This window comes from Artemia franciscana, chromosome 20, assembly GCF_032884065.1.
Source record: "Artemia franciscana chromosome 20, ASM3288406v1, whole genome shotgun sequence".
NCBI lineage: Eukaryota > Metazoa > Arthropoda > Branchiopoda > Anostraca > Artemiidae > Artemia > Artemia franciscana.
This window is the reverse complement of record NC_088882.1, coordinates 27,110,825-27,136,607: the sequence shown is the minus strand read 5'-3', so window position 1 is coordinate 27,136,607 and position 25,783 is coordinate 27,110,825. Positions and strand designations below refer to the sequence as shown.

Below are 25,783 nucleotides of genomic sequence, written 5' to 3'. Positions count from 1 at the left end.
CGGGGCCTGAAAGTTATCTTTGTCTCCAATCAACCATAATTTTCCTTAAAAATGTATAGAAAATTAACGCGTAAATCATTTATTGATTCATTAATTCCAAATATTGCTTCAAAAAGCCAAACATATTGCTACAAAAATAGGTAACCAATATCAAACATTAAAAGTTTTGACCCAACAAGTTCTTTTAAAATTATAAAATCAAATTGCTCGCCAAACAAATTTAATTGTGATCTTGTTCTTTTTTATTGTTGATATCTACCAACACTGTTCAAAACGCATAGTTTTCAGTAAAGCACAAAGTACACTCAAACCTTTAAGACGGTTAAACAAAGAGAGATATAGGGAAGGAGGGTGGGGGGCCACCCGACTCTAACTGGTGGTATCTATTTTTTGAGGGAGGAGAACATGTTCTACACATATACCTGTCCTTTTAAAATTGGAACACAACCGTATAACAATTTTGGACCACTAGTTCCAACAAAATTGACACTGGAGCCTCTAGTTTCGAAACTCTTGATTCTTAAGGCTAATAAACATAGATTTTCTAACTTTTCTTAGTCAGTTTTTATATTGGCTAGAATTGAAGTACAGCTTTTTGCAGATACATTAAATTTGGCAATAGATTTAGCATTTAGAATTTTTATGAGTATACTGTTTTTAAAATTCCGTTTTTAATATTTTTAAATTATTATTGAAGAATTGCGCCTTACTTACACTCATCACCAGTTGCTCCTTACTTAAAAGATTTGCTCCTTACTTACACTCATCACCATTAGCTGTTTGATTCATTTTCTCACTCTTAGAAAAAAGATGAACAGGGGAATAAATAAGACTTCGAATACAATTGATCATGCAGTTTACCTCGAAGTGTACAAGATAGGAAAACCGATATGCATTTTTCACTAATGATGAAGTGTTTTGTCCGGTGATAAGACAAAAGTAGAAGGATTTACAGAAGGGATAGAGGTAGGTGAACTGCAGGATTTAGGTTTTAACAGTGGAGCTGAAAGCAGCGATGTATTTGAGAGGGAAGTCACAGGACCACCCCCCCCCCAAAAAAAAAATCTAATTAGTTTAAGCTTAATTTCTTACAAGCGCTAGTCAAAGGCCAAAAAAAGTGACGTATATAATTGAAACGTGTATTACATTACTGAATTGCATTGATGTTTTTTTTATTCAGTAATAGGATAAAAATAGAAGGACTTACGGTGCGGAGAGAGGTAGGGAGACAGAGGTGGAGAGAGGTAGAATTTATAACTTTAACCGAGGGACTGAAAGAATTGATGTATTTACGGTTTAGGCCCGGCTGTCGGCCCCTCCCCAATTCCTTGTTTTTCAAAACTTAATCTCTTACAAGTAGAAGTCAACTTGCTTCTTTTACTTTATGCTCTGATATGTTATTCGAAGTGCCTCACATCAACGAAACATAACTTCCTTACAAATATTTCAAGGCATATTTTGAAGCAGTTATAAGATCTAACATAATAAGCCAGAAATTGTCATTCCTTTGGTCAATCCTTACTCACAGCTGCTACCTGTCTTATTTTCAGTGCTTCGTCTAAGCAATATTAAGTCTGATTTCAATATTTCGTTCAGGATTTTTGAAAATATGAGATCTATCAGGGTTTACTGACTCTTTTCGAAATTGTTGCTGACAACAGAAAGAATTCACGACTTAGAGACAAATCACCAGAGCAGAAACTGACATATCAGTTGACATTCTTTGTCCCTTATTTGCACTTACTCTCATAACATCTTGGGGATGTTACAGCTGACAAAGACCCCCAAAAATTAGAAAATGTGTTCTATCACATTGTATCTATTTTAAATAGTCAGAAGAGATGGCAGCAAGCTAATATCAGCATAGAGCAATACTTCATTAGAAGAGTTGGCAGTAAACTAATACCACCATACAGCAATAACCTAATTAACCCTCCACCCCCTCGAACATTAATTCTGTGTCCGTCCCTTGTAATAACCATTTCCTCAACTAGTAGAATAGTTTTCAACAGAATTCTTTGACTCTGGAGCTGGATTTAAGGATCTGAGGTGTGATGCTTGAGTACCTGAATATGGCTAAATCATACCTCCGAAATCAGATAGGAGAAGGGCAGATTAAATCGGTTTGCACATATCAATAGAAATCACGATGTTACAATACTAATAACAGTTCAACACAGCACCAAGCCGCATGAGGCAAACACAACTACGCACGCTCCACCTCCATCCTAATCTATTCAAAGCCTCCCTCTTTACACCTTTCCAGGAAGCTCCCATTTCCCTAAAATATTTTTTGTGACCTTCTCTTACCCCTACCGCACACAACCTGATCTCCGTTTAGCCCAAGACGGTTGGCCGAAAAGGACAATCTTTGGCATTCTGTCATCCTTCATCCGCAGAACAGGCCCTAGCCATCTCAACATTTCTCTCATTTTAGCACTACAAAGCGGGAATGAACTACACTTTTCATACAGCTTACTGTTTGAAATACAGCCAGTCAGCCAGGTGCCCAGAACGATCCGTAGGCGATTTCTCTGGAAAACATCTAGCAAATCTTCATCCGTTTTTCAGAGCGCCCATGCTTCAGAACCATATCTGACCACTGTCATCACTGTAGCTCCAATATTATAATGTTGGTTTGCAGACTATACGCCTATTTTTCCGAACTTTTTTCAACTGTGAGAAAACATCCTGAGCCTTGACTATTCTACGTTTAACATCTTCACTGCTCCCAACGTCTGTACTAATAATACTACCAAGGTAACTGAAGCTGCCCACCTGATCAATGTTTAAATCTTCACTTATTTCTAGCCTTAACAATTTAGTCTTCTTAAGATCTCAAGCTTATCCTAGCACCGTGAACTCGCAAAACCTCTAAAAGTTCATTTATTTTGCTCACACTTTCATCTAGAATGCTTAAATCATTCAGCATAATCTGAGTTCAGGAAATTTTTCCTCCAAATTTGATTCCGTGTTCTCCCATTGTCTTTCCTGTACTCCTTAAGACAAGGTCCATCAAAATGATCCATATAAAAGGAGATAGAACACAACCCTGTTTAACTCCAGATCTAATACGAAACCAGCTGCTAACCTCATTTCCCACCTTAACCGCTGCCGTGTTATTCTCGTACATAGAACTAATCATATTAATGTATATATCTCGTATACCGTACAAGGATAAGACCTTCTCAAAAGCTCTTCTATCCACAGAATCAAATGCTGGATATCAATGATTTTTTAGGCAGTTTTGGCAAGAATTCAGGCTACTTTTATTTAATTATGAAATCAACTGATGCTAAGAATAACAGCATAGACTTACTATTAGAACAATTGCTTTTGGTTAATCAAAATGTTTTGTGATAGAATAGCCTAATATTAAACAAGTTTAGTAATAACCTTCCATACAATTCCACATACACAAGACTGTAAATAATGGACTAGGATATTTGTAAGCTTTTGAACTTCCGGTAGCTTTTAGCTAATCCCCCCCCCCAAAGAAAAAAATCCTGATTTTTTAGACAAGAGAAAATAGTACATCTCATATTTCCAATATCTTGCCGGGGAGCAAAAAGACTTCATAAGCTCTTTTTTCTTAGAAGATTTAAAAAATTGTACAAGTTATGCTGTGGAGTCGAGTAATAGGGCCTAGCTTGTTATGTAGCAGATATCATTATGCAAGCTAGCCTTTACTCCCAATCAGAGGCAACGCTATGGCGCTGCCTATAGTAAGGCCATAAGGCTCCAATGTCTTATTATTACTATTTTTTTCCAGAGGCACTTTATATGGAACGGACGGTCCTATAAACTTCGGAAGAGGTTCATTCAATTGGAAATCAGAAGTTCTTGTGCCCTGTTTAAGAGTCAAAAGTGATTGGAGGGCAACTAGCCCCCCCTTGTTCTTTTTTCCCTAAATAAATCTGAAAAAAAAATTTGAAATATCCATTTTAAAAATAGTTCAAAGAACAGCTAATAAAACTCTAGAGTCAACACAAACCCCCAGGGCCCGGGGGAAGGCGTTGTAAATTACGCCCTGAGGACATATACACTTCTTATAGAAAAGATGATCGTATAAACTTCAGAGAAGGTTCATTTGAATAGAAATTGAAAGTTCTTGCTCAATTTTTAAAAGTCAAAAGAGATCGGAGGGCAAATAGCCCCCCATGCCCTTTTTCCCCAAACTTGTACGATAAAAATTTTAAGGTAGACATTTTGTTCAAAATAGTTCAGACATCAAATGACAAAATTTCAGGGTCAACAAAAACTCCCAGAGCCCAGGGCAAGTGTTTTAAGTTATGCCCCGGGGCATATAAGGTTTTTATATAAGGGGTGATCGTATGAACTTCAGAGGTAGCTCGTTTGATCGAAAATTCTAGTTACCTTTTTATCGATTCAAAAAGGATCAAAGGGCATATACCCCCCTACCCCCCCCCACATACACCCTCTTTTCCCCAAATGCATCTGATCAAAATTCTGGGATTGCTGGTTTGTTTGAAATAGTCCAACTATCAGACAAAAAAAAACTTCGGAGTCAACATAACCCCCTCCCTCTCAGAGCTTTGGAGAACGGTTGTAGCTTATGCCCTTGGGGCACATAAGGCTTTTATGGAAGAAGTGGTCGTATAAACCTAGGAGGACTTAAATGATTAGAAATTAGAAGTTCTAATTCCCTATTTAAGAGCCAAAGTGGTCCAAAGGCGACTGTCCCCCCCCCCAACCTCTTTTCCCCAAATGTGTCCGATCGAATTTGTATACAGCCATTTTGTTCAAAATAGACCAAAGATCACATAACAAGACTCCAAGGATAACACAGCCCCCCAAAGTCTGGGGGCTGTTGTAATTAGGCTCACTGTGTTGTAAATTAGGCCCAAGGGGCATATTAAGTTTTCGTAAAAAGGATGATCGTATAGACTTTGGAGGGGGCTCATCCGATTGTAAATCAGAATTTCTAGTGTCCTTTTTAAAAGTCGAAAGTGATTGGAGGCAACTAGCCGCCCCCCACGCTCTTTTTCTCCTAAATGCATCCGATTGTTAAAAGTAGTTCAAAGACCAGGTAACGAAACTCCAGAACCAACGCAAACCCCTTGGGCCCGGGGGAAGGTGTTGTAGCCTATGCTATGAGGGCATATACAGTTCTTATAGAAGAGATGATCGTATAAACTTCAGAGAAAGCTCATTTGATTGGAAATTAAAAGTTCTAGTTCACTTTTTAAGTAAGTCCATCTGATAAAAATTTTGAGGTAGCAACTTTATTGAAAATAGTGTAGACTTCAAATAACAAAAATTCCAGGGCCAACACAAACTCTCAAAGCCCGGGGGAAGTGTTTAAGCTATGCCCCGGGACATCTAATGTTTTTATGTAAGGGTTGGTCGTATAAACTTCAGAGGGGGCTCGTTTAATCAAAAATGGAAATTCTAGCTATCTTTTTATGAGTAAGAAAGGATAAGATGGCATCCACCCCCAACCCCTTACCACTGATCGGATGCATATTTTGCATCTGATAAAAATTTTGATATTGTCAGTTTCTTTGAAATAGTCCAACAATCAGATACCAAAGAGTTCGAGGTCAACATACCCCCCCTCCCTCCCACAACCTTAGGGAAGGGTTGTAACTTGTGCCCTGCGGTATATAAGGTTTTTATGGAAGGTCGTATAAACCTCAGAGGACTCAAATGATTATAAACTGAAAGTTCCAGTTCCCTTTTTAAGAGTCAAAAGTGATTCGATGGCAACTAGCCTCATCCAACCAATTTTGAGGCCATAAGACTCAAATGTTTCATTTTATTTTTCCCAGAGGCACTTCATGTGGAAGGGATGGTCGTATAAACTTCGGAGGGGTTCTTTCGATTGGAAATCGGAAGTTGTAGTGCCGTCTTTAGAAGTCCAAAGGGATCAAAGGGCAAATAGCCCCCCGCGTCTTTTTTCCTCCAAATATATCCTATAAAACTTTGCAAAATAGTTCAAACATCAGATAAAAAAAAACACAAAAAAACAGGGTCGCCAAAACCCCCAGGGGCAGGCGCTGTAAGTTGTGCCCTGGGGTCATGTATGGTTCTTATGGAAGGACTGCTCGTATAAACCTCAGAGGGACTTCATTTGATTGGAAATAGAAAATTCTAGCTTTTTGTACTCAAAACACAAAATTCCACATTATTGTAGATAGGGGCTTGAAATATCTACAGTAGGATTCTCTGATATGCTGAATCTTATGGTGTGATTTTCATTAGGATTACTTGCCATTGTGGTGGTCTTTTCCTCTTTTTTTCAGAAATCAAGCAAATTTTCTCAGGCTAGTAGCTTTCGATGGCTAACATTATACTTAACAAATTTAATATATTTAGAATTAGTATGAAAAACAAATTCTTTTGATGGATCAACTGTTATCAAATTTATGTTTTTTTAGAGTTTTAGTTGCTATTGGCCTAAGTCCCTTATTATCAAACAGTGTGTTACAGCAAACTGTTTACATTTGCTAGCCTTTTATGTATTCACCAAAATACGTACCCAACAACTCAAAACAACCAATGGATAAGAACCTGTTAGAGAAATCTCGCATTTTCTAAGTCATTATAAAAGAGCGAGAAAAATCCTTTCACTTTGAGAATGATAATTTTACGGTTTGTCCAACATCAGTTTTACCTGATAGCTTTGGTTTCTACTAAATATAATGCCATCACAACATCTGACAAATGATAGTAGCTTAATAAATTTTCCAAATGTTTGCTATGAATTTAAAGAAGCAGCAATTAAATGTAAATGAAGTAATAGAATAATCTATAAATTCTACAATTGAAATATTGCACCAATCTCAAAATGCTGCTATTTTAAAGAAAAGACCTAGCTTTTCTGTGTAAAAATTTACACAAATAAGGTTTAATATTTCCGACCTTTGCAAGCTGATGCAAATTATCCAACTGATGCTTGCTTGAACACTCTGAACTGCAGTCATCTGGGTTGTCCTTTTGGTCATCTGATAGTAGCTTAGATGTCATAAGATTTGGGATTTTGTCTAACATGTCTAGTGTTTCTTTGTCCATTGCCTCATCTTTGGTTCTTTTCTTGTCTAATTCACTCTTATCATCTTCTGACAGTGAACTACTTTGATTCCCCATGGTTTCCTGAAAAGGGAGGAAAATAATAGACATTATAATATATCTCCTATTGAAAAAAACATTAATTAGATTGAAAGTATAGCTTAATAAGTTTCTGTCTATACATTTCATTACTGTAAGAACTATTATAGTATAAAGGTAAATATATAAATAAAACAAATACATTTTAAATGTTTCAAATTTCTTTTTACTATAACAGAACAAGAGCTAAAAGCTCATATGGCACTTGTGACGAGGCCGGACGAGCCAAGAGCTCATATGGTATGAGCTCTAGCAAAATTCTAAGAATCAAGAGATTGATTTAAAAGGAACATAAGAGGCTTAATGCCGGTCAAAATTTAACATAAGAGCTCTGAGTCACGAGTTTCTTCTAAATATCAAAATTTATTAAGATCCGATCGCCCACTCGTAAGTTATAAATACCTCATTTTTTCTAATTTTTCTTCTCCCTTCAGCCCCCCAGATGGTCTAATCGGGGAAAACGACTTTATCAAGACAATTTGTACAGCTCCCTGACACGCCTACCAATTTTCATCGTCCCAGCACGTCCAGAAGCACCAAACTCACCAAAGCACTGAACTCCCCCTAACTCCCCCAAAGAGAGCGGATCCAGTACGGTTACGTAAATCACGTATCTACGACATTTGCTTATTCTACCAACCAAGTTTCATCCCGATTTCTCCACTCTAAGCGTTTTCCAAGACTTCCGGTTTCCCCTCCAACTCCCCCAATGTCAACAGATCTGGTCAGATTTTGAAATAAGAGCTCTGAGACATGAGTTCCTTCTAAATGTCAAATTTCATTAAGAACCGGTCACCCGTTCTTAAGTTAAAAATACCTCAATTTTTCTATTTTTTCCAAATCAACACCCCCCAGCTCCTCCAAAGAGAACAGATCTGTTCCAATTATGTCAATCACGTATCTTTAACTTTTCCTTAATCTTCCCATCAAGTTTCATCCTGATCTCTCCACTCTAAGCGTTTTCCAAGATTTTTGTTTCCCCCCTCTAACCCCCTATATCCCTGGATCCGATTCGAATTGAAAATGGAGCATCCGAGACATAAGATCCTTCTATATATCAAGTTTCATTAAGATCCCATCACCCATTCGTAAGATAAAGATACCTCAATTTTCACGTTTTCCAAGAATTTCGGTTTACCCCTCCACCCCCCCCCCCCAATGTCACCGGATCTGGTTGGGATTTAAAATAAGAGCTCTAAAGCACAAGATACTTCTATACATCAAATTTCATTAAGCTCAGTCACCCTTTCGTAAGTCACAGATACTTCGTTTTTTCTAATTTGTCCGAATTAATCCCCCCCCCCTCAACTCCATCAAAGACAATGGATCCGGTCCGGTTGTGTCAGTCACGTATGTTGGACATGTTTTTTTTCTTCCCACCACGTTTCATTCCGATCCCTCCACTCTAAGCATTTTCCAAGATTTTTGGTCCCCCCCCCCAACTCCCCGCGAAGTCACCGGATATGGAGTGGATCCGGTCCAGTTATACCATTCACGTATCTCGGACTTGTTTTTATTCTTGCCACCAAGTTTTATCCGGATCTCTCCGCATAAGTGTTTCCCAAGATTCCCGGTCCCCCCCCCCCAAATTGCTCTGGATCCGGTTGGGATTTAAAATTAGAGATCTGAGTTACGAGATCCTTCTAAATATGAAATTTCATTAAGATCTGATCTCTCTTTCGTAAGTTAAAAATACCACATTTTTTCTAAATTTTTCAGAATTAACCCTACACCCCCCCCCCAGCTCCTCCAAATAGAGTGGGTCCATTCCGATTATGTCAATCACGTATCTAGGACTCCCGCTTATTTTTCCAACCAAGTTTCATCCCGATCCCTCCACTCTAAGCGTTTTCCAAGATTTTAGGTCCCCCCCCCGATGTCACTGGATCCGGTCCAGTTATGTTATTCACGTATCTTGGACTTGTTTTTGTTCTTCCCACCAAGTTTCATCCTGATCTCTCCGCTTTAAGTGTTTTCCAAGATTTCCAGTTCCCCCCAACTCCCCCCCCCCAAATGACAGGATCCGGTTGGGATTTAAAATGAGAGATCTGAGTTAAGAGGTCCTTCTAAATATGAAATGTTATTAAGATCCGATTACTCATTCGTAAGTTAAAAATACCTCATCTTTTCTAATTTTTCAGAATTAACCCTCTCCCCTCCCCAACTCCCCCAAATAGAGCAGATCCATTCCGATTATGTCAATCACGTATCTAGGACTTCAGCTAAATATTCTCACCAAGTTTCATCCATATCCCTCCACTCTTAAGCGTTTTCCAAGATTTAGGTCCCCCCCCCCAACTCCCCAAAATGCCACCAGATCCGGTCGGGATTTAAAATAAGAGCTCTGAGACACGATATTCTTCTAAATATCAAATTTCATTAAGATTCGTTCACCTGTTCGTAAGTTAAAAATACCTCTTTTTTTATCACTTGGTAGATACCGAGTGCCATAAAAAAATCTAGCAACTTTAAGGAATAAATATCAGTATATGTTAGATAATATTAGATGGTATAATATATCTACTATTGATGCAAAAAAAAAGACAAGCAAATTAAAAGTATAGCTTAATAAGTTAATGTCTATACATTTCAATATTGTAACAGCTGTTATGGTATAAAGACAAGTATATAAAGAAAACAAAATACATTTTAAATGTTTTCACCTTTTTTAAGTTAAAAGATAAAAATTCTTGAAACTGTTAGAAATAAATATAAGTACATGGATATTAAACTGACAATCCACGGCCATTTGTGTTTTTATGGCACTTGGCACTTGTTAATTCAGAAAAAATAGAAAAAATTAAGTATTTTTAACTTACAAACAGTTGATCAGATCTTAATTAACTTTGATGTTTGGAAGTATACCGTGTCTCAGAGCTGTTATTTTAAATACCGACCGGGTCTGGTGACATTGGGGGGGGGGGGGGAGTTGGGAGGGGGAAACCTAAAGTCTTGGAAAACACTTAGAGTGGAGGAATCCGGATGATACTTGATGGGAAAAATAAGCACAAGTCCTAGATACATGATTGACATAACCGGAACAGATCCGCTCTCTTTGGGGTAGTTGGGGGGGGGGGTTGTAATTCTAAAAAATTAGAAAAATTAGGTATTTTTAACTTACGAATGGGTGATCGGATCTCAATGAAATTTGATATTTAGAAGGATATCGTGTCTCAGAGCTCTTATTTCAAATCCTGACCAGATCTTTTGACACTGGGGGGAGTTGGAGGGGGAAATTTTGGAAAACACTTGGAATGGAGGAATCGGGATGAAGCTTGGTGGATAGAATAAGCAAATGTCCTTGATACGTGATTGACATAACCGTACTGGATTCGCTCTCTTTGGGGGAGTTGGGGGGGAGGCGTTCAGTGATTTGGCGAGTTTGGTGCTTCTGGACGTGCTAGGACGATGAAAATTGGTAGGTGTGCCAGGGACCTGCACACATTGACTTGATAAAGTCGCAGAGGCGCCATTTGGGGGGGGGGGTCAGGGGTGATTTTCCAAGGGGGCCCAAACTTCCACCACAAAGGGCCCTTACCCGGCCATAATTATCCATTATGTCCAACATAATCCATTCTGTACAAATGATTTGAACTGACTGCACGCCTATTAGCCAAAGAGCGTAATTACCTGACGTCCCTTGGGGTAATTACGCTATTTTCTATTAATCATTGTAAACTTTGAAAGTAGGTTAGATTCATAATAAAAGTCTCAAGTTCTGTCAAATGCCCAGTGCCCACCCCAAGATTTGGCCCAAATGGCGCCTCTGTAAAGTCGTTTTCCCAGATTCGACCATCTGGGGGTTAAAGGGAGAGGAGAAATTAGAACAAATGAGGTATGTATTACTTACGAGTGGGTGATCGGATCTTAATGAATTTTGATATTTAGAAGGACATCGTGACTCAGAGCACTTATTCTAAATCCTGACCGGCATTAAGCCTCTGATTTTCCTTTTAAATCAATCTATTGATTCATAGAATTTTGCTAGAGCTCATACCATATGATCTCTTGGCTCTGCTCTTCATGCCTCGTCACAAGTGCCATATGAGCTCTTAGCTCTTGTTTTTTCAGTGAAGTGCAAATTATGTTCTGGTCTTGAGAAGACATAGGGGAATACGCCCATTCGTTTTTGATATATTGCTGAGGTGTCTTATTAGCAACCATATACACAGTGCCTTTAGATTTAGTTTTAAAGCATATTGGACCAATTGAATAATTGTGGGGGTCTTACATACCCTATTTCCCTATAAATATAGTTACTGGACAACTCTAATATGCTGAACAAAATGACCGTCTAAAAATTTTGACTGGATGTGTTTGGTAAATGAACGGGCTTGTGAGGAAGACTGCTTGCCGTCCAATCTCTTTTCACTCTTAAAAATGACACAAGAACTTTTTGTTTTAGTTGTACATCTGCCTGAATATTCCTTGAAACCTTCACCTTAATAATTTTAGCTTGCGTTGTAGAAAAAAGTTGTAGTAGCATTAGTACCAGTACGCGCATTGCCCTTTTGGTTTCTTCAACATCCCCTTCAACACACACTAAAAGTTTAAACTTAATACCATGAACCACTCCTAAAGCATTTCTCATAATCCTCTTAGCAACCTGTGTGGGCATAAGTAGCCATAGCTTTAGTGGCAGTAGTAGCAAAAGAACTAGTATGAGTAGAAGCAGAAGTAATATGATGCAAATATTTTCCTTTGGTTAGTTCAACATCCCCCACAACAAGCCCTGTTAGTTTCAACTTCACAAACCAAACTGTTACTAAGAAATTACAGATACACCCTTTTGACGACTGGCGTCTAGTGATTAAGTTTATCCCCCCCCCCCACTCAAAAAAATCCCTGAACATTTCGCCTTCATAGACCTAGGCATAGTTGTAATAGCAGTCATAGTACTAGTCTTTCTGTTACTACTAGTAGCATTGACAGTAATAGCGGTATTACTAGTAGCAGCACCAGTATTTAGGTAGCCTTTTTGGCTTTACAAGTAGTTGCAATAGAAGTAGTGGTTGAAGTCGAACTAGTAGTAATAAATGTAACAGTGATAGAAGTATTAGTAGTAGTGTGCACATATTGCCTTTTGGTCAGATAATTTTCCCTTTTAGCATTCTCTGAAAGTCCCAACTTAATAACCAAATCACTTCTTGAGATACAGTCTATTGACACTGTGTATACACACAGTTTATTTGATTTAGTTCAAATTTTCCCTCAACATTAAAAATGGAGTAGTGGGGTAGTAGTAGTGGGAGTTGCAGCAGTAGTGGAAGAATGCAAAATATTTTCTTTTTGATCATTTCCCTTGTTATTTCCTGAAAATTCTGAGTTAATATACCCAGTCATTTATAAGTTACGCCCTTTTGACAATCTGTATACAAATAAAGTGAAGTCCCTGAAGTCCCTTTGTCTTTTTGGAAAAATATGGTTCAAACATCCATAAATTCCTTTATAACATATCTATATATGTAAAATAAGTTGTTTGTCTGTGTGTCTATCTACTGACGTCATGTTTTTCTGTCGACTGACGTCATGTTTGTCAACTGACGTCATTATAAGGATTGAGCTGTATGTTGTCATGAAGTTGTTTGTCGTCTGACGTCATGTTTGTCGACTGACGAAATTACAGACCAGGACACCGGGACACAAATGACGACCGGGTCACAGGGAATATAAATGACGACCGGGACACATCATATACAAATTCAAAAACGAATGTATTCAAGCCGAAGTAGCTGAGTTGGTAAAGCGTTATGTTCCAGGTCCGAGAGGTTCCAGGCTCGAACCTTGGCTTTAGCATTAATACAAAAGAAGAAAAAAACTAAAAAACGTAAAAACTACAAAAAAACTAAAAAGAAAATACTAAAAAAACTAAAAAACTAAAAAAAAGGTAAAAAACTAAAAAGAAAAAAAGAATAAAACTAAAAAAAAGGTAAAAACTACAAAAAACTAAAAAGAAAAAAAACAAAAACTAATAAAAAAAACTAAAAAAACTAAAAACTGAAAAAGAAAAAAAACTAAAAAAAAGGAAAAAAACTGAAAATAAAGGAGAAAAAGAAAACTAAAAACCAAGACACAGGGAATATAAATGACAACCGGCACACTAAAAGAGAAATTACAGACTGGGACACTGGGACACAAATAACGACCAGGAGATATAAATGATGACTGGGACACTCAAAGATAAATTACAGACCGGGACACTGGGACACAAATGACGACCGGGACACAGGGAATATAAATGACGACTGGGACGCTCAAAGAGAAATTACAGACTGGGACACTGGGACACAAATGACGACCGGGATACTGGGAATACAAATCACGACCGGGACACAAGGACACAACTACAAGGGGGATGCCGGGGCACAGGGGGATATATAAATGACGACGGGGACACAGGGAATGTTCGATTAGCAATCACCATCAACAAAGCTCAAGGGCAATCATTAGAATAATCAGGTATAGATCTGAATATGGATTGTTTTTCCCATGGACAATTTTATGTTGCATATTCAAGAGTCGGTAAACCTGACAATCTGTTTATATGCAGAGACAATGGGACATCAAAGAATGTTGTATATTCGCAAGTTTTATGTAGTTAAAAACATATATATATATATATATATATATATATATATATATATATATATATATATATATATATATATATATATATATATATATATATATATATATATATATATATATATATATATATATATATATATATATATATATATATATATATATATATATATATATATATATATATATATATATATATATATATATATATATATATATATATATATATATATATATATGTATATATGTATATATGTATATATATATAATATATATATATATATATATATATATATATATATATATATATATATATATGTATATATGTATATATATATATATAAATATATATATATATATATATATATATATATATATATATATATATATATATATATATATATATGTATATATATATATATATATATATATATATATATATATATATATATATATATATATATATATATATATATATGTATATATATGTATATATATATATATATATATATATATATATATATATATATATATATATATATATATATATATATATATATATATATATATATATATATATATATATATATGTATATATATGTATATATATATATATATATATATATATATATATGTATGTATATATATATATATATATATATATATATATATATATATATATATATATATATATATATATATATATCTTTCTATATTCACAGGTGGGATACAGGGACACAACTACAATGGCGCGTAACGACTTACGCGCGCGGGGGAGCTTGGGGGCGCGAAGCGCCCCCACCAACTACGTGTTGGGGTGGCGCGAAGCGCCACCCCAACAGCTAGTACTATATATAAACAATGACCAGATTGTATAACTTACAGCTATTGCCTGAGGACTATGGGGAGGTTGACATCCCCAAAGACATAATTATTGGACCTTTCAACAATGCTGAACAAAATAGTTCTCTTAAAATTCTAATCAGATATGTTTTTGGGGAATGATAGGCTTGTGGGAATAGGGCTGGTTGCCCTTCATTCACTTTCGCTCTAAAAACCATATATGCCCCTGAGACATAACTTACAATAATTGTCCCCAGTCTCTGGAGGGTTTCGTCAATCCCAAAGGCCTTGTTATGTGACCGTTAGACTGTTTTTGAACAAACGGCTTTCTCAAAGTTTCTACTGGATGCAATTTGTGCCCTGGAGATTATTGGAGATGCATATCCAAAATGGGTACTGGTTTATGATGTCTGACAAGCCCTCCTAAGAGTTCACAATGCTCAACGCCAAGCACAGCTAGTACAAATAGAAGCAATATCCTTTTGATCTGATGTTGACATGCCAGCACTGGAGGGACAAGACAGTGGGCTGATTGTGGATGGTATAGCAGACACTGGGACAGTACACAGGGCAGTACTCCAAGCTGCAAGAGACAGTGGAGAGTATTCCATAGAGAAAAATGTGTCTTCAATACTGCCCCCAAAACCTACTTCAGACACAGATTCACAGCAACTAGAAGTACCCCTGATTCAGAAAAAACTAAGACATTAGAAAACATATTTAGGCCAAGGCCAAGAAGACACCATAAGGCCAAGAAGAACTACAGACATTATTAGGAATGCTTAACTACCTATCCAGATACATCCTAACAAGGCTACACCAAATCAGCCACTTAGAAACCTGTTGGAACACAATAAATTTGAATGGAATCCAAAATCATGGGCCTAAGTCATTACTCAAGGCACTTCAGAGACATAATTAGAATCTACAGGTTAGTCTGTTCTGACTCATGCCGACTACAGGAGAGGCAGAACAGTCACTTATTCTGGCTGTTAGGTCAAAACCCCAGCAACGTTGAATTGGAGTATCTACAAAAACCAGCATTAAATCCAATGAAGAAAAGAAGGAATATGAAATAAACTGAAAATCTTTTTATTTAGTTACCAATGTTTTACCAGGAAATTGGGTCTAATACATTTGCTGCTAACTGAGGTGAGATAAGCCTAACAAACAGCAGGGATTTGAATTGTATATTTCTTTTCAGTAACTTTTTGCAATTTGTGCTTAACTTGCCAGACAAAATTTAATATACAATATAAAGTATGTTTTAACACCCTTTCCAAAAAAACTAATACCCAAATGAGGCTAAATATAGCCCTAGTGTATATAAAAAACTTGGTTGATTTCAAAAATGTGAAAATAAGGCAATTAGAAAACAGTTACAAATTCACCAAAGTTCTTTGAGCCTCATACCTTTGCTGATTCCCAATCTATAAACTTTTAAAGATATTTCTTAAATATAGGAAAACACTACTGGTATGGTTTAAAATCCCACTGTGTTAAAAACAGTAATTGCATTTTAAACATTAAGTCAATAAAAACAGATTGAAGACTGAACATTCAGATGAAATATTTTTTGTCATAATTCAGGTGGGTAAGACCTGTCACATATCCTAATCCTCTTAGCAACAGAAATCAGACGTGTTGACATAACACCTTAGGAGTGCCTTTGGGTCCTATTTTAAGCCCTGGATTTATTGCTGAAAGTTTTTTTCACCTAATTCAACTACTTTTCAAGACAGCAGGAACTCTCTAAGCTAGCTTTAACTTCACTGTTTGTAAAATTCCAGTTTAGGGGATTCCATGATATAGGTCTAGCTTAAAATTCTGTGGAAATATTGTTTGCATTTTAAGAACCAAAGGCAATGAAAAAGCAATTTAAAACATAAAATTCAGGTAGTGTTTTTGTCAGAATCTAGATGGGCATAGACCTGTCCAGAAATGGATCTAAGTTTTTTCTCAGGGCAAGGGGCAGAGGGTGACAAATGTAGAGTCCATTGACTTTGAATTAAAATCAAATAGTTGTCGGCATCAAGTTATGGCTAATTGTAGAAAAAGCCAAGAAAGATAGTCCAATTGAGTGAGAGGCAATACTGGCATTAGCCCCCCTCAACAGTATTGTATAAAAATGATGAAGGTTCATTTGTTAATGAACTAAAAGTCAGCACTCATGCTCAGAGGTCTGCTGCTGGTACTAGTTCAACTATGGGACTGATTAAGCATACTGTTTGCACTTGTTCCCCTAAAGTCATGTGTCGTCTATATGAGGGACTTGTGTGTCCTAAGCTTGAAGTTGGAATGTCTCTTGCCTCACCATATTTTAAAAAAGGCATCTAAGTTCTAGCAGATGTGCAGAGATATGCCACCAAAGTGGATTCATATCCAGTAAGACTACCAAAGCTGAATCTCTCTACACTTGTTTACTGGAGAAATAGAGGGGATGTCATTTAACCTATAAAATAATGAGGGCCAATACTCTCACAGCATTATTCTTCACGGTTGGTCCTGATTGAGGAACTAGAGATCATCACCTGAAAACTGTCAAGTAGTCTACCATATCCAGAATCTGCACTCAGTTCTTTTCATCACAAATTGTCAACAGTTTGAACAAACCATCTGAAGAAACAGTTACTGCTGAATTAGTTGATGTTTTCAAACAAAGGCTGGATGCTGTGTGGTCCTACAGATTGTGTAAACTCTATTGGGATGCTATTGATCATGCACCAGTGCCTGGTTACAAAACAACTTTGAAAACAACTCAAGTCGGCATCCTGGAGCTCTACAAGGAGAAATCCTTTAATGAATCCTAGCTGTAATTTAAGGTAATTACCTTATATACAGTTTTTTAGACTTCAATGTAAGGTTCAAAAATTAGTTAAAACTAATTAGATATAAAAATAGCTTTTAAACAAAGCTGTAAATAAATCATAATGATGTTTCAGTATCCTGTTAACAACAAAGAAAAAAAAACAGAACAGAAAAAGGACTTTCAAGCCTTCATGGAGACAATTGGATCCAACTTGGTGGAAAACTACACATTAAATTTTGGATAAAGACTTACTATACTTAATCCCCAGCCCCCTAATGTGCAAATATATACCCTAAATGATATATATACCATCTATCTTCCAAGCATCTCAGTTGTTTCAACCCTGTACCTGTAGATCTAAATTCCTGAATGTGTACTGGCTAAAAGATAAGCACCAAAAATAAAAATAAAAAAATCATTCCTCAATCCACTACAAATATCAATATTTTCCAACTAGACAATTTTTTTCAGAAACATATTTGTGAACTTTTTATTACTATGGGCTATTTTGAGCCCCTTCAAAGGCTCAAAATTGAATTTGCTCTAAGAGTGATTATTGAGTTTGAAAAGAGCATAAAAACTGCATCAAGTGAAGTAGCCCTACTCACTTCCCTCCTAGATAAGTTCAATGGAAATGTCTATTCTTCTGACCCTAGAAATAGGAAAAGGGTACACATAGCCTTAGTAGCTTGCAATACTGGTATAAGCCTAGAATTGGGGCTGTTGAGAGGGAAACATGTTAACAAAACAATTTGTACTTCTTAATATGCAGAATAATGCTTTACACTGAAGTCCATCTTGTTTCAACCCATGTAGGCTAAGAATAAATTGAATAAAGTGTGATCAAAAGATAGATAAACACATGGAGATACATTATTTAGGCTATAGGCCAATATATTTGCAAATTAGGGGGGCATGGAGCAAAGAATAGTGGAATTGTAGCCAAAATAGATTAGCTAGGCCAATAAGCTTACTCTGCAAATTCTAAAGTAGAAATTATTTTATTAGCATGTTTTGCTCTCAACAGCCTACTGTAATACCTTCCCAAGTTAAGCTTTGATCCTGGTATCATTCCTGAAAGGCTTGTTTACCTTACCTAACTACTTTCCAAGATAACATACCAAAAATCCCTTGAACTAGAATTCTAGCTTTATTTATAGAATATTATATTTATTTGGCATTACTCATTTCTTTGGCCCTTGAGTATCATTCCTAATATGGGCTAAAACATTAATATTTGATATTTTCTATTGTAGAACATAGGTGAGGAAATATAAAGTGATAAAAAATCATTCCTCAATCTACTACAAATATCAATATTTTCCAACTAGACAATTTTTTCAGAAACATATTTGTGAACTTTTTATTACTATGGGCTATTTTGAGCCCCTTCAAAGGCTCAAAATTGAATTTGCTCTAAGAGTGATTAATTGAGTTTGAAAAGAGCATAAAAACTGCATCAAGTGAAGTAGCCCTACTCACTTCCTTCCTAGATAAGCTCAATGGAAATGTCTATTCTTCTGACCCTAGAAATAGGAAAAGGGTACACATAGCCTTAGTAGCTTGCAATACTGGTATAAGCCTAGAATTGGGGCTGTTGAAAGGGAAACATGCTAACAAAACAATTTGTACTTCTTAATATGCAGAATAATGTTTTACACTGAAGTCCATCTTGTTTCAACCCATGTAGGCTAAGAATAAATTGAATAAAGTGTGATCAAAAGATAGATAAACACATGGGAGATACATTATTTAGGCTATAGGCCAATATATTTGCATATTAGGGGGGCATGGAGCAAAGAATAGTGGAATTGCAGACAAAATAGATTAGCTAGGCCTATAAGCTTACTCTGCACATTCTTAAGTAGAAATTATTTTATTAGCATGTTTTGCTCTCAACAGCCTACTGTAATACCTTCCCAAGTTAAGCTTTGATCCTGGTATCATTCCTGAAAGGCTTGTTTACCTTACCTAACTACTTTCCAAGATAACATACTGAAAATTCCTTGAACTAGAATTCTAGCTTTATTTATAGCCTATTATATTTATTTGGCATTACTCATTTCTTTGGCCCTTGAGTATCATTCCTAATATGGGCTAAAACATTAATATTTGATATTTTCTATTGTAGAACATAGGTGAGGAAACATAAAGTGGCCTACAGCCAAGGCTATATAAACTAGATTTTTCACATTAACATAGCCAAGCAAAGGCTAGGCCTATAGACCTATTAAGATGAAGTGTAGAAAAGGTGCATTGAGCAGCAAATTTGTCTTTCAACTATAGCATTAACAGAGAAGACATTCATTAGATTTTAACTACCCTATGCCACCAGCATAAACTTAGTTTACAAGTGTAGGACTTTTGTAGGCCTAAATGAATGAACAAGAAAAGGCTGTGAACTAGGGCTAGTACAATCCCAGATCAATCAATGGAAGTTTACCTAATCATCAAAGAAGATTGATAAGATAAATCGAGCAAGCTTATAAAGGAAGAATCAATCTTATTCGGCCAGCACTAGCCTATGGTAATTTTACAAATGGTTCTGGGCATAACCAAGACCAAATCACATGACAATTGAAGGAGTTTTTTCGTGACCTACAAAACAGTGTTGCCAGAATGTGAATAAAAAAGTAACCCAGTGCTTTTGAAAAACAAGCTAAAAATAAGCCAGACAACACCCCTCCCCCCAAGATCCAGCTAAAATTTTACCTTTAAAATTTTTCCTTAGTTCTCCTTGATGCGTTATCATGGCTAATGACCGTTTTCACATTTTTACGTTAAAACTTTTTGCGTAACAAACCATTAACATTCTTCCATGTTTCTGCTGCAGACTTATGCGTCACAATGATTCTATAGTTGTAAAACATTTTTATTGGCTCCTAAAACTCGTTTTTTAAATACAAGTTTTCTTAGCTGAAAGTAAGGAGCAACAATAAAACTTAAAACTAACAGAAATTATCACGTATAACAGGTGGTTTGCCCCCTCGTCAATAACCTCGCTCTTTACGCTAAAGTTTGAATTTTTTTCGAATTCTTAACGAGTGCCCTCGGACTTAAAAAAGACTCTTAATTGAAATTAACAGCTCTTTTGAAATTACTAAAAATATTTTAGCATAAAGAGCGGGGTGTTGAAGAGGGGACAAACCACCTGATATACGTAATAATTTTTGTTAGTTTTAAGTTTTAAATGTTGCTCCTTACTTTCAGCTGAAAAAAACTTTTTTTTTAATTTAATTCCTGATTGTTTTTTAAATAATACCCGGAAATCCAGCGCCCTCTTCATGGAAATTCTCTTCCCCCATGAAAAATTCCTCCATTGAAACCTCTTCCCGCATATCTTTCTTCCTCCAACCCCACCTCCCCACCAACAGTAATTACAATAAATAACCGTGTCCAACTCAAAACGAGCAAAAATTAACAATAGTAGGGTGGACAACTCCCATACTTTCTGAAGACCAGAACATAATGTGCACTTTACTGAAGACAAAATACATAAAAAGTGTTTTCATTGTTTTGAGTTTAATAAATAAATATTATTAACACTTTCAGGAATAAATATCAGTATATGTATATTAAACTGACATTCCACGATTATTTGTTTTTTTACGGTAAAGTGCATGCTATTGAAAAAAAAAACATAAGAAAAATGGTAATTAAGTTCTGGTCTTGATAAGGCATGGGGTTTGTCAACCCTACTCATGTTAATTTTTCCATGTTTTATGTTTAACTCGGTTATTTGTTGTAATTTCAGTTCATTTTGGGCTTCATTTATAAACTGATGGCGATGTGTGGTAGTTTTACGCTAGGAAGATTATTGGACTTCATTTCTGCTCATTTTTGGTTTGAAGCGGATAATGCTTAAAGCGGAGAGATCAGGATGAAACTGGATGGGAAGAATAAAAACCAGTCTAAGATACGTGACTGACATAACCGGACCGGATCTGCTCTCTTTGGTGGAGTTGGGGGGGAGGTAATTCGAAAAAAATTAGGCATTTGTAACTTACAAACGGGTTACCAGATCTTAATGAAGATTGATTTTTAGAAGGATCTTGTGATTTAAAGCTCTAATTTTAAATTCTGACCAGATCGTGTGACATTGGGGGTAGTTGTAGGGGGGAACCGGAATTCTTGGAAAACGTGAAAATTGGGGTATTTTTATCTTACAAATAGGTGATCGGATCTTAATGAAACTTGATATATATAGAATGATCTTATGTCTCAGATGCTGCATTTTTGACTCGAATTGGATCCGGGGACATAGGGGGTTGGAGGAGGGAAACAGAAATCTTGGAAAACGCTTAGAGTGGATAAATCTGGATGAAAATTAATGGGAACAATAAGCATAAGTTCTAGATACGTGATTGACATAATTGGAACGGATCCGTTCTCTTTGGAAGAGCTGAGGGGTGTTAATTTGGAAAAATTAGAAAAATTGAGGTATTTTTAACTTAAGAACGAGTGACCGGATCTTAATGAAATTTGATATTTAGAAGGAATTCATGTCTCAGAGCTCTTGTTTCAAATCCCGACCAGATCTATTGACATTAGGGGGAGTGGGAGGGAGAAATCTTGGAAAGCGATTGGAGAGGAGGAATCAGGATGAAGCTTGGTGGATGGAATAAGCAAATATCCTTGACACGTGACTGACGTAACCGTACTGGATTCGCTCTCTTTGGGAGAGTTGGGGGGAATGGTTCAGTTATTTGGCGAGTTTGGCGCTTCTGGACGTGCTAGGACGATGAAAATTGGTAGGCGTGTCACGGAGCTGTACAAGAATTACTAAAGGGAAAGGAAAAATTAGAAAAAATGAGGTATTTATAACTTACGAGTAGGTGATCGGATCTTAATGAATTTTAGTATTTAGAAGGACCTCGTGACTCAGAGCTCTTATTTTAAATTCTGAATAACATTAAGCCTCAGATTTTCCTTGTTAATCAAACCTTAAATCAATGATTTTTCCTTTTTTCAATTTTTGATTTTTCTGATTTTTCTTTCAAATCAATTTTTAATTGATTCTTAGAATATTGCTAGAGCTCATACCACATGAGCTCTTATATCTTGTTTTTAAAATATACTTTTAATATTAAGATTAGTCAAAACAATACTGCCATTCCTGAGTCAGCTTCAAATGGCGATTTTTTGTCACCAGAAAGTTTTTTTTCAGAATGCATTTATAATTGTGCATTACGTATTACTGGTTTCAATGGGGTGAAGTTGCCTTTGTAATGGGTTGCAGCTATTGCTGCAACCATTAAATACGCTAGGGATCCTATTTATCTGAATTATAAAAATGCTTAGTATTTGTCGCTGGGATGAAAAAAGTTTCCTGAACTATAGTGGTTCCTCAGTGCTGTTCTCTGGCATAGCCTATTCAACGTGAGAAATGTAAAACCGTCTGTGATTGTGCACCTAGTCTTAATCCACCAACCGGAAGAAGATTACTTTCTTGTGGCCCTTTTGTAAGGCTCACATACAGCCTCATTTTTTACAGTCTCAGGAAAAAAAGACAACGTTTATAAGCGGGTTCGGCTTCTCCACTATAGAATGCTCTTTACGCTAAAGTATTTTTAGTAATTTCAACTATTTATTCTACGGTCTTTGTGATTCATGGGTCATTTGTAAAGAATTGGGACAAAATTTAAGCTTTGGTGATTCAAGGCTCATTCTTAAGGAATTGGGAAAAAATTTAAGCTTTACTGCAAAGAGCGAAGTATTCACGAGGGGGCAAACCCCCTCATATACATAATAAAAACACACAAATATAGAAGTTCGTTACGTAAGTTTATTCGTAAGGTACGTATGTTTATTACTAACAAAAACGTTCGTACAAAAAATATAAAATCTGGCTGCTTTTTTAAGTACTCATAAATCGGAGGGCAACTAGGCCTCCTTCCCCGCCCCTTTTTTTATCAAAATCATTCGATCAAAAATATGATAAAGCCATTTAGCAAAAAAAAAATTAATATGCACATTTCGTTTTAATTATTCATGTGCGGCGAGTCAAAACCAAAACATGTATTAATTCAAAAACGTTCAGAAATTAAAAAAAAAACAAGTTTTTAACTGCAAGTGAGGAGCGACATTAAAACTTAAAACAAACAGAACTTACTCCGTATATGAAAGGGATTGCCCCCCCCCCCTCGTAATGCCTCGCTCTTTAGGCAAATTTTTTTTATTGTTTAAAAAAATAGAGTTGTGACAGAGTTAAATTTTAGTGTAAAGAATTCGTAAAGTTTGTTTTGAGTTTTAATGTCGCTCCTTACTTGCAGTTAAGAAAGCTTGTTTTTTTATTTAATCTCTTAAAAAAAACTCCCCGTAGAATTTTTTTTTCGCTTGCACTTTCAGATTTCGCTACTTTTTGGATTAATCTTCGGATTCTAGAAATAAACTTGACATGCTAACCGTTTTCTTCAGATTTTGAAGATAGAAAATTTTTTGAAGTGTTTGATATGGCAGGAATAGCAACCAAATTGTACCAAGGAGTTGTCAAGAGGACCTCCACTTTTGCACTAGCAATAGTTGGTGGAGCCTTCATGTTTGAACGAGGGTTTGATATGATTGCAGACTCTATTTGGAATAATATTAACCAAGGGGTAAGAACTTTGTGGGTTTACAACAGCTTTCTAAGCCTACCAAACTTCTCCAAATTAACTGTAGCACAAAAATCAGATTTATAAAAGGACGGCACTTGTATCAGTTGCCCACTGGATCTCAAGAAGTGAAGTTAGGTTAATTCTAGTAAAATATAGCCTACCAAAGTATGATTAAAATCAAATAGGCCTAGGCTACTTAAAACCAAATTTGGGCTATAGCCTATATTTGCACATGGTAAATGTTTAGTTTGATTCCAAGTACTCCAGAGTGTGTATTACTGCATATAGCAACATTGTGATGATCACATATTGTTGTCATTATTATTAATAAATAAATACTTTGTCATTATTAGAGGAAATCATCCAATTTTTAGCTTTCTAAAATCCCCTTCCAACAAGACTAAAAATGCATAAAATGGGCTTGCTTACAGGTAACATTACCTGTAGAGCAAAGCATATTTGTCCATGAGCCCCTTGGGCAGCAGGGCAAGGTCTGTATTCTGTATTTATTCAAGAAAGAGTAATAAAACTAAAAAAAACCCTCAAACAAGGTTTATTAAATAAATATAGAATACAGACCTCACACTGTTGCACACAGGGCTCATGAACTAATATGCTTTACTCTATAGTTAACATTACCCATAAGCAAAGCCCAGTTTATGCATTTTAGTTTATCCCATGGAGGAGAAGGGTCAACCAGCAATGGATGCACTTCTAGAATCAGCATTTTTAAGTGATCTAATCTGGAAAATATATTACTTTACAGCATAGTTTCCACTTTAGAGCACTTGGAACAAAACTAAATATTTACTGTGCATAGCAGGTGTAGAGACAATGTACAGTAGGTCTGCATGCATAATATGTTAGCCACATCCATTCTGATATTATGATCCAAAAATTGTTTTCTGACTTCTCACTGTCTAAATACTTTGCCTTTCTCCCCCTTTATGTGTAAATGTATTGCCCAAGCTGTATATTTCCTATCTATTCCATCAAATTCCTTTTTCTTTCCTAATGCTAAATTGAAAGAAATTAGCAAAAGAAACCAGTTTACTATGCATAAATGCATGAACAACTTGAGATGCAGGGACATATCATACAGGATACCATCAGATAGCTAATTTGACAGTGTATACATATAAAAATCTTTCAATTAGTCAACCACTCAACTGGTATTATAAGCCTAGGAGCTGAGCTGGACACAAGGAAACAAGTAAAGAAAACAATTCTTACTCCATAATATACAGAATAATTATAGTTAACACATTTTAAAGAAGAAGAATCTTTATCTTCACTTGTTTCCTTGTTTTTGCAGTTTTTTTTCTAAGAAACTCATGAGTTTCTAAGAACCTATATATTGACAGAGGGTATATAAACCCTCCCCCCTAATGTGCATATATATGCCCAGAATTGTATCCTGAATCTATATAAACATTCATTTGCATACAAATAAGCTTTACCTACATATTAGCCAAATGATAGATGTCTATTTGCTGGGAGAGAACTTTTATCTTCACTTTCCTTGTATTTGTAAGCTAATTGTAAATTAGCTTCTGAGATCAAGTTAAACCCAAATCATCATACTATTCCTGACCTTGTTGACCACAGTGTACCACACTCATCTCCAATAGATAAGGCTGACATTCTAAATGCACAATTTGCTTCTGCCTTTACCCAAAACTCAGATACCTCCTCACCAGATCCTCCATAATATGAAGTGCTTTTCCCTATGCCTGATCTGTCAGTATGTGAAGTAATGGTTCACATACTATGCCTAGACATTGAGGTACCGCTCCTTATCCTCCATATGGTTGCAACA

General features: G+C 36.0%; 1 protein-coding gene across 1 annotated transcript in view; it reads right to left on the bottom strand.

Moving 5' to 3' along the window:
* The window catches only part of LOC136039978 (uncharacterized), a 54,452-nt gene extending 34,492 nt beyond the window's left edge, over window positions 1–19,960 (bottom strand). The window contains exons 1-2 of the mRNA XM_065724040.1: window positions 19,925–19,960; window positions 6,886–7,116 (exon numbers count right to left, since the gene is read on the bottom strand). Coding sequence (XP_065580112.1) covers window positions 6,886–7,110 — 225 coding nt within the window. The 5' untranslated portion in view covers window positions 7,111–7,116; window positions 19,925–19,960. The remainder of the gene's footprint in view (window positions 1–6,885; window positions 7,117–19,924) is intronic.
* Window positions 19,961–25,783: the final 5,823 nt, after the last annotated feature.